The 14,234-nt window shown below is 46.0% G+C and overlaps 1 protein-coding gene across 1 annotated transcript in view; it reads right to left on the bottom strand.

Moving 5' to 3' along the window:
- Positions 1–14,234, bottom strand: part of SLC5A10 (solute carrier family 5 member 10) — a 681,053-nt gene that overhangs the window by 544,686 nt on the left and 122,133 nt on the right. The window contains exon 3 of the mRNA XM_085628993.1: positions 2,388–2,492. Within this exon, the coding sequence (XP_085485119.1) occupies positions 2,388–2,492 (105 nt within the window). The remainder of the gene's footprint in view (positions 1–2,387; positions 2,493–14,234) is intronic.

Below are 14,234 nucleotides of genomic sequence, written 5' to 3'. Positions count from 1 at the left end.
GCATTTTATCTGAGCACAAGAGCTGTGACTGCTTCCCTAACTATGTGTCCATTTAAAAACTCATCTCCATCTGTTTTATAGAGTTAGACATTAAATTTCATATGGTTTTAGTTTATAGTTGTGAATTGGTGTTCCCTGACACATCTGCTGCTCGCTAGCTACGCCTGGGAAGAGAGAACCATTGAATTAGTGAATGGGGCATCACAAGACTGCTAGGAAGCTAATGTTAGTGCCCCTTCCAGTGTATCCACTCCTGGCGACTAAGCAGAGGGCCAAACCTGTCAGGGGTGAGGGCTTGTGTGACCTCTGTTTGCCCCTGCTGGGACCGTGACAGGCTAAGGTCCTGCCCCCCTCGTTCCCACACAAGGGGTGGCATATTCCACTCACAAACAAGCACACAGCTCCACCACACCAACAAAGCACGTCATCTCACTACTCACAATCTACTCACACCTGCGCTCTCCTCCAGTTCACCATGACTGAAATGAAGCCATCTGCTTGTCAATGCACAACCCCACCCCTATGCACTGGGTACCAACAATCAAACTGAGCACAGTATTCCCAATAGCCACTTTCACCCCACTTTTTTACTGCAAAAACTGCCTACGCCCCCAAAAATGGCACATCACCCTGGCAATAGCATAGACAAACATTGGCAAAGCTAGTCTGGCTTTTAGCATTTAAATACGGACATGCTCCAACGTGGTTTACGTGCGTCACATGAACAAATGCTGTTTATCGCAGTAAAGTGAGATTGCCAGTGTTGAGGTGGGGGCAGTAAAAAAAAGTGGTTGTTTTCTGTCTGGAATGTGTGCAGGACATAAAGCACTGAATGTGACAAACAGTGTAAAGGTTGCGTGTACTTTTCAGATGTACTATAGTCCATCATGCTTTCCACTGAAAACATGTCCTAAAACGTTAAAAGGATGCCATGGTACACCAGACAGCCAATAGCGCCCTCTCTTATAAATTTTAAAAAACTAGTAATAGTTCAAGCAGAGCCTGACACTGGAGCAAAGGATACCTGGGTGATGCAACAGAGGAGACCGTTGCTCTAATGCAGGGAGGGCCCTAACTATAGGAGGGGGGAGCCCCTCACACTAAGTTACTATGACAGGTGAGACCCTGACACAGACGCATGAGAGACCTCTAACTATGGGATGGGGAGACACTGACAATGGAACAGGGAAGGCCCTTTCTACGACGAGAGGGTCACTGAGACTTGAGTAAAAGAAACCTAGTCACTGTGACAGGAGAGACCCTGACACTGGAACAGGGGAGACTCTGACATGTGCTGAGGGGAGATAGAAAAGAAGAGAAAAAACGTGTCAGAATGGGAACAGGTGTTAAGGATCAGAGACTAAAACAAAGAAGGTAAGGAGGGTAGAATGAGGAGTTGGAAACCAATAAGCCTGGTTAGCTAACATTAACGAGAAAAAGCATGAACACCGATGCCCAAGGGTGTGCAAAGTGCTCCTCATTAATAGCTTTATTTTAATAATGAACTGGGAACCATTTTCTGTGATTGCATTAGGGCCCATGACACCTAGGCTACACCAAGGTCTGCTAATATTAAAATATATAAATAAATATATATATATATATATTTATGTGGAAATTTATATTTTCTGATTATTCATTGGTGGCTACCAAATAATTCCTTTCTACGGTTATGGAATATCTCACGAGTGGGTCCAAGAAACCGTGCCTTGATATTTGCTATTGAAAGCGCTAACTCCAGTCTTAGAATATGTGGGTAGTATATTCATAAGTCTCCTATTTTGTGCACTTGGTTTGCAGTCATTGAAACGAATTTTGAACTGCTTGTGATCACACTGAATAAGTGAATGTGGGGACTTATCTATTAATAAGGAAGAAGGTTTGTTATCGAAAATGAACACCATCAAATCCTCTCAGTGATGCCTCGTGCCAGTTCCAACAGACTCACATCGAACACCACCAACATTCTAAGGATTGTCCCATTGGCAGGGTGGGGAAAGGGGGAGGGGAAGTATCATTTGGTTATCTCCTAAGCAATTAGTTAAAAAGCGCTTTTTTAAAAAAGATTTTTAAAAAATGTCCCGTTGCAGAAAACTTAGGCTCTTATTCACAAAGGTAAACTTACACTTTTGGGGTCAATTTATAATTTTTTTGCTAGTCACAAACTACAAGTATAGTTTTACGTGTAGTATCTTTACGACAGTGGAGAACGTTGCATGTTAAAAGATGGAACAGCGTCTGCAGTGTAAAAATATTATTCGGAAAACTACACTCGTTAAGTTTACCTTTGTGAATAAGGCCCGAAGTGCCTTATCACCGTTACTGTAGGCACTGTGCATCCAACCATTGAATCCCCCACTGTTCTTTCACTAACCCATTGATCTTACATTCCACTCGAAGCCGGCCACAGCGATCCCTCCAGCGGCTCCGGTCCCAGCCAGGCCAATGAAGAGCCCCGACCCTTCACTGCTGGCAAACAAGGACGCTCCAATCTGGGAAGACAACAGCCAGGAAGTTCAGTTAGAAACTGTAAGGTCAGAAACTATATCATACACATTTCAGGTTAAATTTCAAGCCTATTCCAAAATACTTACACACCACTCAGAGGGGCAGATTTACAAGCCCCTTGCGCCACTTTTGCGTCATTTTTAACACGGGAAAAGCGACGAAAAAGTGGCACAAGGGGCTTGTAAATAAGCCCCAGAGTACTTAAACTCCACCCTAGAGTACTTTAATCGCAAAGTGCACAAACACTGAACAATTATTTCCCAATTTTGAGCACTAAAACAGCATGCCTGAGGACTTAAATCCCACCCAAAGTGCCTAACTCAACCCTACACTAATTAAACCAAATCTCAGAATACTTAAATCCCATCCCAAGTACTTAACCAACGTACAAGACTAATTAAACCAAAACACCGGCTGCGGGTGCTTAAACCCCATTCCAAAATGCTGCTACCCTAATGTAACCCAACCCCAAAGTGCTTAAACCCCATCCCCCCAAAAATTAACTCCATGCTCCAATAATTAAACGACATTCCAGAGTAGTTAAACTCTAGGGCCGGCTTAAGCTCTGGTGGCGCCCTGTGCGACAATGTTTGTTGGCGCCCCCCAATGACCACCTCCGTCAGGGATTCCCTCACTACCACCCTTCAAATGTGCACCTCAAGTCACCATAACTACGTTCTCACGGATTCATTAAATTCGTTTTATAGCACCACTCATACCAGTGTAGGGTGTCAGAGCTTTTTACATCACACATATTACAATACAGTGCCATAGCAGGCCTTATGGCCCCCCGTGGAGGTCACTGCGTTTTCCGCCCTGTGGCAGTCGATTGGAGAGTGGGGGGAGGGGATTGCTGCCCCTACATGGCAGGTAAGAGTGGGAGATGCCGCCGCCACCAAAACTCATGCCAGCTGGAGCGGATCACCCCTCCCCCCTTGCTATGCCACTGAATCAATTATGCGTGTGTAAATCAGTATAGGAAACATTACATAAGACAGAGGACTACATTAGGAGACATGTTATCCATACTTGCAGGCAGTATAGTTTAAGACTGCTTGGTCTAGAGAAGGACAAAATTAGAATATAAAACTGAGCACCGTGGTTGGGGGTTCTCTTTAATAATAAGATTTGATTTCTGCCCCAATGAACCCATTTTGCAACTCTAGGATAATAAAAGACTGGGGATAAAATCGTAACACTCTAACCTATACCATGCAGTTTTCATGCAGCTCTTTGATGACAGCTAATTGCACACTGTTCTACATTAGGATTTTAACTTAAAAACTACAAGTAAGAATAGGATCTCTCTGACAAAAGCAGTAGACGTATTTACATGATATGCTCTTTGTGATGTGCATGGTATACGTTCTTTGCAGCAGGCACATTAACCCTGTGTGCTACCTTACGATAAATCACAACTTTCACAAGTGAAAGTTCCGATCGTCACCGGAGTTATCGTGACATGTTTATTGTTGCCAGAAAATTGCCGGAAAAAAATAATGTGGCAGCAGGTGCATTTAAAACTATAATATATGCCGCACTGCCACAGAGCCAGCCCTGCCTACAACTTACTTTGTTTACATAAATTCACAAACTGAAAATGAAGTAGACTGTCTCTAGCAATCAAGGCGGCAAGAAGACATACTGATGGTGCAGTAGAGAGCGGAGCTTGGCTCTATGTGCTTAGATCAATTAAATGAAATTCCCAAATGTTAACGCGAAACCTTTAATTTTATTTTCTGACTCATAAGCAAAACAAATGTTTACTTTTACTGCAGCTCATGGGTGGGCATAAAAGTGTGCCTCTTGATCTATTTAACTCTGTCTTATGTTTCTAGGAAGATTAACGTCCTGGAAAAGTAAGCTTGATGTTCAACAGTGCAGGCTTTTGGGGAATGCGACTGGCGCTGATTTCAAGAGCCCAAATGGCGCCCCGTGACCTTGGCACCTGGTGCGGTGGCACCGTTCGCACCGCCCAAAAGCCGGCACTGTTAAACTCTATCACAAATAACTTACCCCATCTTACATTAATTAAAGCGAATCCTAGAGTGAGTATGCACCACTCAGGGCACTCAAACCTCATTCCCGAATGCCAGAAGACTCAACCATGGACATCCCATCCCTGGTTAGCTCTTTGGTCTCCCCGACTCTGCCTTGGTTACCCCTGATCTTAGAGGTCTTGAAGGAAAGGGTATAAAGGAATTATGTATATGAGGCAGATTACTTTCTGTTGTTTCCACAGCATATAAACACCCTGAGGGGGTTGATCAAGCAGTCAGGCTTGTGATGTCAATAGGAGTCTAATGGCGCCTGATGTCTCTGGCACTACCACTGGCGCTTTGGTGAGTCGCGTCCATGGACAGAACCCTGTGCCACAAACAAATAGATTACTTGACCCCTTGTCAGAGTCTCTAATCATTTTAAACCAATACACTATACCCTACCTCCCACTTCCACCTACCCCAGACAGAAACACCAAAATGCAAAGCCTTCTGTTCAGACCTCATATAATATATTACCCACGCACCCTCACACACTCCAAGGTGTGAGAGTGGGTGAGGCTGACAGCACTCATTTTCCTCATCACTTTGAACTCAAATGCATGCGTGTTCGCTTTTGAGGGCCCAGAGAGTGGATCCACCAATGGGAGGCAGTGGAATGCAAGCCAAAGCACAGCACCAATCAGATGGCGTTGAGTGTGGGCACACAGAGAAAGCCTACCGCATGTACTCCTGTTTGGTACGTAGACGATAGCAAAGCAATGATGTCTCATAAAGGACATTTAATACATAATGATGATTATCAGAAGCAGTACACACACAGGAGAAGTTGCCACGGTGTACTCTTCACTGCGCATCAATGAGATACACCTGTGTTTGATCCTAAACTATTATGCATAAACTATACATCCTATTTATGTTACTAGGTCCTGCACCGTACTATGTTTACGGCATCAGCTCAGATGCCCGCAAGAAGGAATTAAATGAAAAACATTGAGAAAATTGATAAATATGGTGTCCGTCTACTCCCCCACAGGGCACTCATCAGGTCAGATGAGGCGCAGGTACGGATGGAGCGCGGCGTCTGTTTCAGAGCTGTAGAATCTAACACTGTCCCAGTTCCTTAGAGGTTGCAGTAAAGAGCCTAGCAGAACCAATCATTGATACAAAGCACTATGGGGCAGATTTACAAGCCCCTTGCGCCACTTTTGGCGTCACTTTTCCCATGTTAAAAGTGACGCAAAAGTGGTGCAAGGGGCTGGTAAATAAGCCCCTATGTGTATCTAAATATCCACCAAGCCATCCATCCATCCATCCATCCATCCATCCGTCCGTCCGTCTGTCTATCTAATCAAGGAGGGTGAGTACTTACGGCTCCTTTGAAATTGTCACTATCTGAGGTCCTGCGGCATGAGGCCTTGAAGCTGCAGGCCGGGCTGCGTGTGAGGTCTCCAAACCTTTTAGTATTGCCTCTTTCCCAGCCTCAGCTCTGAGAGACCCATACATTCTCGAAGTCGGAGGTCAAGGTAGGGCTCCAGGCCGCCTAGAAGTGAAGGGGATATATCTCACGCCACCAAAGGGCTCTGTGACTCCATCTGCTGCACAAAGCCACAGTCACCCTTACTGAAGTCAACTCCTCCCAGAACCACCCGACTTCAGCAGCTGCTGGAAGCTTCAGAGCTCAGCATCTCTCATCCCAAGTAAAGCATTCCGGTTGCCCCGGCGTCAGCTGACAGAACAATGCAACCCCTGTCCAGTTACCTAGGAACGGTAGAACCCTCCCTCATTGGCTAGTCCTATATTTCCCTAACAGGCTTTCACCATTGCCTTTTCAATACATTGCACTTGATTTGTATTAATGTATTGATTTTCCGTGTGATTATAAGACACATTAAACACCCGGAATAAATAAAGAATTGGGAACTATCGACTCTTTCACTTCCACTCCCTGAGGATACTTAAAATAAGTCAGCTGAATCTACATCAAGAAATTACCCTCTAACAATACGAGATTCATAAATGCTTTTTTGAAATAGCATGGATTGGCAACCTCTTTTTTTTCTACATTTTTCACTGTATTGATGTTCTACATTGTCTATTATATTCAATAAAGCTTTCAAAACTGAAATAGCATGGATTAGTGTTGGGTACAATGCAGCATATATCCTTCACATTTCGCCAGTCATTTTTAAATCTGATAATTCCCAGAAATGCTATCTAGGACATTATCCATATATCACCTATTGAAGTGCTACAGACATTAAAATGAATTGTTCTACAGCCATATGACAGCACATTTGTTTTCCCTTAAAGCAGAGGGCTTCCACACAAGTCAAGTCAAGTCAAAAAGTACTTTATTTGGCAGCCAAGAGCCATAGAAGCAAACAATTTTAAAAGAAGCACATTTCAACGGGGTACATGCTATACATAGAGCTTAGGTCACATAAATATATTAAAAACTTTGCAGAACGATAAAAAAACGACCATCATTGCTGTTTCAAAGATCATATATTAAACCACAGAAGATACATCATGTAAAGTGCAACAGTGCTAGGCAGGAGGCCAAGTGCTATAAGTGTTATCTCATAAAGTGCACATAGTGTTGTATAAAAAAGCGCATTGGCACCTCCTGGAAAAACAGAGTGGCTACTGCAACAGCACATTTTTTCTATGTCTAATGGCCCCTATTAAGAAGCTTGCCACCCCAAAGCAGACCATAGCAGAAGATAACATTTGAAGCTAAAACAAAGCAGGCCTGACTTGGACAAATTGGCAATCTCTGAGTAGTGGAAGTATGTGTTTTCTGCTCAGGAGGTCGTAATAGGCGCAGAAAAACATAAAATGGAGAGTGTCCTGCTCCGAGTAAATGTCACAGGGACAGGGTTTTAGTGCACCGGGTTTCGCATATCCTTGAGGAAATGCTAATAGCCAGGGGACCAAGCTCAAGCGGAATCTAGTCAGGACAAAGCAATGGTATGCTTTGTTAACATAAAATAAATATGGTTGCATCTGTTGACTCAAGCTCAGTGTGGCGAACCTTCTCACAGAGGGCTTGGCTAGCTCCGTCTCTTCCCTGAGCCCCTGCCGCTTGTCCAGAAACTGCTGTTTGATATCTCTGATTGCGATTTTACCCAGAGGGCTAGGGCTCAGGAACAGGTCAAGACAGCCAAGCCATCTTGTCTTTTCCATTATTTATTTCAGCCAGGGAATGTGCAAAGCCCCCTCTAGTGCGGTTCAATCGATGAATATAAATTTATTTAAATTTGGGGTCGGGCATGCCCAGATTCTGAGCCAGCGCAACAACGGGGCTACCACAATCTGATCTGAGATGTATCCCACCCCCAACTTCTCGTGTAAATTAAATGCCGGGGTTGCTGAGGGGACTGTTAGGAGTTTACACATAAAATTGTTCTCAGCCCCCTGAATTCCCTTCACATCCTTGTAGCCCCCGACGTCACACCCATACGTTGCCTTGGGAATACATTTTGCATTATAGATCTTTAGCAGTGCAGGGAGGGTTTTTGACCCCAATCTTTTTGCAAAACCCAGGGTGGCCCCTGCTGCTCTAGCTAAAACATTCTTTTTAAGTGTTCTTTACGCACACCAAGACCCTTGTTCATCAAATAGTATCCCTAGATATGGAAACGTGGGCACTTTGGTTAGTTCGGCCCCCTTGCAATAAAACTTGGACTTGGCAGACTTTCGCGAGCCTATAGACATAGTGTGTGATTCTTTAAAATTTGTAGTTAGATCTAGCGAATCCATAAAAGCTATAAAACCATTTAAAAGTTGTTGGAGACCTATTGCGGTTCTAGCAAATAGGACCGCATCTTCGGCATACAGAAGTGCAGGAATCATCTTCGTGCCATCCCTAGGAACGTCTTTACAGCTAGATATTAGGGAGTCTCCAAATGTATTAATGAAAGTTTGACCAGCAAAGGGGCCAGGATACACCCCTGCCGTACTGCCCAGAGATCTGTCAGACTGCCATCTTCATTCTATCTTTCCGCTGCCATAGTATTTTCATGGGCAGTGTATAAGAAAGACACCAATTTTATATCTAGCCCCATGTCACGTAAAATCAACCACAGCGTAGACCTATTTACAGTCAAAAGCTGAGGTTAAATCCATAAAAGCCAGAAGTAAAACTCCCTTCTTGGCAATAGTATACTTACCGATCACTAGATGCAGGTTGAGGCATTGGTCCAGCGTCCCTTTCCCCTGCCTAAAGCCATATTGTAAATCGGAGATAACATTAAAGTGATCAAGCCAAACTGTTAGACAATACAATATTACTTTCCCCATGATTTTAGCGGCTGAATCTAAGAGAGAGATCGGTCTGTAACAACAGGGGTCATCCCTAGCGCCCTTTTTAAAAATGGGGATGATAACCGCCATTGCCCATGAGGAAGGGAAGCCACAGGAACAGGCTGCATTAAAAACATGATCTACAATCGTGGCCCAAACTGTGGATTCGGCCTTGTAAAGGTCCGCTGGTACCCCATCTGGGCCAGGGGCCTTACCTACAGATGTCGAGATGATTGCTTTAAGGACCTCATCTGTTCTAAAGAGGAGGGGGTGCTTGCTAGACCGGAAGCTATTTGTCCCTTGGGCTCTTCTAGATTTGCACCGCTATAGATATTTCCAAAGTGCTGGACCCAGTGCTCAGCAGATATTGTGCAGTCTCTATTAGAATTTGGCGTTTCAGAGAAAAAAGGATTATTGACCACAGACCAAAATCTAGAGCTATCGGCCAAGACACTAGCTTGGCTGAGGGAGTCCCAAGCCTGCTCTCTTATCTGCTTCTTCCTTTCCAGAACTGCGAACTTGTAAGCCTTCCTACAGCTCCTGACTGATGTTACATCCCTCGGATTTCGACTTGGGGCCTAGGCCGCATTAGCTCCTTATGGGCTACCGAACAGGTGCCGTCAAACCCCCTTTTGAGTTTCTGGCATCTTGCCCTGGTTTTGGTGGTTAAGTTGGATGCTATCTGCTTGGTGATTTTATCGAAGGCCTCTAGCATAGCTCTATCATGTGAGGCAGCGTCCATACATACTTGGAACTTTGGGGCACAGGTTATCTAAAAAACTGTCTGGGGTAATCCCTTCCCACCTCACTCTCCATGCTTGATCTTTAGTGCTAATGTTTATGTTAGAGATATGGCTGGCCAACACCCCTTTTAGGGCGGCCGAAAGGGAAAGATCCAATGTTAGAGGATTGTGATCACTACGGCAGGTCCAGGAAACGCTTAGATTTTCCACAGCGGGGGTTTATAGTGCTGAGAGCATGATAAAGTCAATTATGCTAGGGCTGTCACTTCCTGCACAGGTAGGGACCAAGACAGACACATCTGTTTGCTGTAGGCAGTACAGATTATAGGCTGAAAAGAGACCTTCTAAAAAAAAATGCCTGATGGTGTGTGCTCAAAATGATTTGTCAACTGACAGCCATCCCCCTGCTCCGACATGCAAATGCAATTAAGGCAGCATTGGTGGGTGTTAAAATCCCCTAAAATTATCGTGTTGTCATAAGCTTGTCTACCTTCCCCGTAGTATTGCAGAAATTCCTATAAGGCCAGAAGATGTTCTGTCTCCTGGGTTCTACGGAAGGAATTGTATAAATTAACAACTAGCAATGTGGGGAGGTTCTTACATGACAATTTCACTGCTAGCACATGGGGTGATCAGCAGTCTGTCAATTTGGCTCGATAAGAAAGTTTGAGTGAAACATTAAAAGGAGACCCCTCAGCTCTTCCCATGTTCGAGGGGGTGGCATATTTACAAAATGAAGTAAAACCATCCAGGTAAAAACTGTTATTAGACTCCTACGTTTCTTGTAGGGCGATAATGTGGTGTGTAGCAAGAAAGTTTTCCCAGGATATATTGTCCTTCTTTGACCTAAGGCCAACTATATTCCATGAGAGTACCTTTGTGTGGAGGGCAGCAGAGATAGCTGAAGTGGGGATAGGATTGGAGTGATTAGCCGGCGGGAGTTGAGGTATGAAAGCAGGTAAGCTTAGCTTTGTGAGAGCCTTAGGTGGCGACTTATTGCATTGTGTTTTTTCTGCCACCGGCGTTAGTCAGTCATTTTCATCAAGGCCCTGTGGGCTTGCTAGAGGTAGATATCAATTGGTCAGAGGTAGTATGGGATCCACATTTCTGTCTTGGGCGGGCTTAGCCAGCTTCAAGGGCAGCTGCCATTGAAGGTTTACTATTAGTTGTTTAAAAGGATTAAAAAAAAACTGTAAAGAAACAGTTCTAATTTTAGTTTTGGTGCCATCCCTATATTGGCATCCTGCTAATGCTTTGGCCTGCGCGGAGTGCTTAAAATGAACAATTATGCAATCCCCCTCAACGTTTTTCCTAGTTCTACGGCCAATCCAACCCACTCTTCTGGCCATAATGATGTCAGAGGATATATTAAGACCATTAACCAAGTTGTTGTTGTGCCAATGGGTGGTCTAATGGATAAGGTCCAATGAGGTTTCATTAGTGCCTTGTGTAAGTGAAGGAACCCCTAATAGAACAGCAACTAGAGGTGCTGATTCGGGGGGGGAGATCGAGTACACATTAATTTTCAGCCGTGGCCATTATAGGGTGGGAAAAAGAACGTGTGGCTGATGGACCTTTCTTGGGTGTTAGTCGCCTTTCCATATGTGCCACCTGAGGTACAATAATCGCCCCCGATATACAATTAATTTTAGTTTTACAGGACGAAACCACGTCCACTGGTTCTTGAGTACTACTCGCCTGGGGGACTTGGGTCGAACCGCCAGACACCAAACCAGAACCCCCCTGTCTGCTATTTCAGGCCCTCGGAGACAATTATTACACATAGGAACAAAAGAGTTAAGTCTCTTCTCAATCCCTTCCAGATTTGAGATTATAGGTGCTAAAAGATCTTTAGACATAGTCTCTACCCTTACAAAGAGGGCATCCAGCAGCAGTTCTAGGTTGTGTTCAGCTGGTGCTGGGGTGGTTTTTGTCCACGGAGACTTTCTCATGACTCTATTGCCATCAATTTGCTTCCTCTTAGTGGGGGGAAAGTCCAAAATTAAGGCATCTCCCACTGTCAAGGTGGCTGCGGGAGTACATGTAGTTGTAGCCGGCTCAGCCATAGGGCCTTCCATCGGTGATGGTGCGGGCATGGGGGGGACCTAATCCCCACTGGATCCCTAATTGCCTCCAGCACCTCTCCATTCCTTGAAGAGCCCAGGACTAATTTCTCAGTCTCCATGGAGAGTCTTCTCTCAGTCAGAGCTATCTCCTTCATGATAACGTTTGCTGCTCTAGTTAAGAAGAAATTTATGGTAGCTACTGTATTGTTCCCGGGGGACCCCCTTGGCCAATAGTCAACTTCCTTTTGCCCATTGCTGCTTGGTCTAGAGACGCTTTATCTTGTGTATACTACAGAGCGCAGTACAGAATACGGGCCTCTTCAAGTGTCAGTGAAAATACGAGGCACACTTCCTAGACTGAGTTCTTAAGGAACTAAGAAGCAAAGTACTAGGGAATACAGTCATAAAACACCATTAAAAAGAATTGTGCAAAGTACCTTGTTCCTGACCTTGGAAATGCAGTCCGAAAAACTGTGTTCTGGAGAAATCCAGGCCAAACCACAGGGTACCGTAGTGGGGCCAAGAGACCTGGCCCAGCCCGGCCTCTTCCCGCCGCAAACGGGCGCATACGGGCCCGCCCACGCGCGTCCCGTGCCGCGGGTGTCTGAGGAAGCCTGTATGTGCCATTGGCGCGTCGGGATTCGCATTGGCGCCTCCTGGCACGTTGTGCAATGGGGGATGTAGTCCCCTGGGCTGAGGTCTGAGGGCAACGTGCTGGTGCAGTCACAAATGGGCTCCCGCACCACGGAAGTCCGAGGAAGCCTTTATGCACCGCTGGCACATCGGGATTCACGTTGGCACCTCCAGCCATGTTCTGCAATGGCGGATGTAGTCCCCTGGGCTGAGGGCTGAGGACAAAGTGCGGGTGCAGTCACAAACGGGCTCCTGCACCGCGGGAGTCTGAGGAAGCCTTTATGCGCCGCTGGCGCATCAGGATTTTGTGTTGGCGCCTTCTGGCGTGTTCTGCAATGGGGGATGTAGTCCCCTGGGCTGAGGGCTGAGGACAAAGTGCTGGTGCAGTCACAAACGGGCTCCACACATTTTGACACTTTCTCTGTCTTTCATCAGTGTCTTAACACCATGTTATTCCTGTAGTTGTAAAGGAAGAGTGCACCTAGTATACTAATATAACTTTTGTGGTAGATTAATATATATATTTAACATCCATAACCTCTTAAAAACTCTTACAATCACTTGATGATGTCATGATTGGTTTCATTTGAGATGTCATCAGTGATGTCATCAGTAACGTCACTGACCATGCCATGAGTGATGTAATATGCGAGGTCATACTCAGAGCATTGCGGGGGCGTAAGTTATAGTTAGCTCAGGTAACTATAACTGCTAAATTTCACTGCTTTTGTACAAGTGAAATCTGAGCCTAACTATAACGTATCTGTAACCTTTGGTTTTTTGAGAGCATTTCCAAGGTTTTTCAAATTCAATTTCCTAACTATAAACTTTGGTCTTTTAAGTAAATTTCTATGTTTTTTTAACTAGTAGTCACATTTGCAGTGCAGACCAGATCTCAGGAATCCTGATGTGTCCGACTTGCTGAAGGTAACAGGAGGGCTTCTGGGCCCCCAAGGACCCTCAGCATCAAAGGGGACTTCATCGCTCAACCAGCAGTGTGCCAGGGGGCACGTTTGCAGAGTGGTGGAGAAAGGGGGCGTGACCTCCGAAGACCTCTCAGCAATCCCGCTGTGTGGGACTTACTGGAGGTAAACGGAGGGCTTTTTGGCCCCCAAGGACCCTCTAGAGCCAAGGGGACTGCATCCCCCAACCAGTTCTGCGGCAGGAGAAGTCAACAGATTAGTGGTGAAAGGGGGCGGGCCTCCAGCGACTTGTCAGTCGGTTTCTTAAAAAATTCATAAACTTAAAGGGAGGGGGCCGAGCAGCCCCCCTCCCGAGCCAATTTCAACCATGGGGACCCCCTCCCTTGGGGCCCGGCCTCAATTGTGGGTGCCCTGGTCCCACCCAGGGCACCCACTCTGTTGTGGACCGCCGGTGGAGTCTCATGGCCCTCGCTGTCCCTGCTGGCTCTCCCGCATCCTGCAGAGCCAGCTTTGCTTTGACAGAGAGGGAACTGTTGAACATGCAGCTCCCTCTCTGTCAAAGCAATTGAGCTCTGCTTCTAGCAAGCGGAGCACAATTGGTTATGGCATAGAAAACAGCTACATCCCAGTGGTGGACACCCCGGGACATAGCAGAAGCTGGCCCTGGAGGGGGTGGTGGTTCTCAGGACCATGTTGACTTCCCTCCTTTCCTACTATTTGCCCGTGAAGGTGGTGGTCCCCAGGGCTATGGGGGCCCATACAGCACCTCCATTCATTAAAGTTAAAGCCCCATGGAGGTGGCAGCCCCTGGGGCTGCAGGGGGTTCGCGCGGCCCCGGTAATGTTTTCAGATTAAGCCCTGGGTAGGTGGGGATCCCCAGGGTTGGGGGGGTCCGAGAGGACACCCTATGATCCCCCATGTGAAAAATAAATAAGCCCCAGGGACGTGGTGGTCCCCGGGGCAGCGGGGGAGGCCGCATGGGCCTCCCCGCATTCATTGTTAAAGAGGCCCTGTGAAGGTGGGGGTCCCCAGGGCAATATTAAGCCCCAGGAG

Source organism: Triturus cristatus, chromosome 10 (assembly GCF_964204655.1).
Source record: "Triturus cristatus chromosome 10, aTriCri1.1, whole genome shotgun sequence".
Lineage (NCBI taxonomy): Eukaryota > Metazoa > Chordata > Amphibia > Caudata > Salamandridae > Triturus > Triturus cristatus.
The sequence above is the reverse complement of the archived record's forward strand: the minus strand, read 5'-3'. Positions and strand labels throughout refer to the sequence as shown.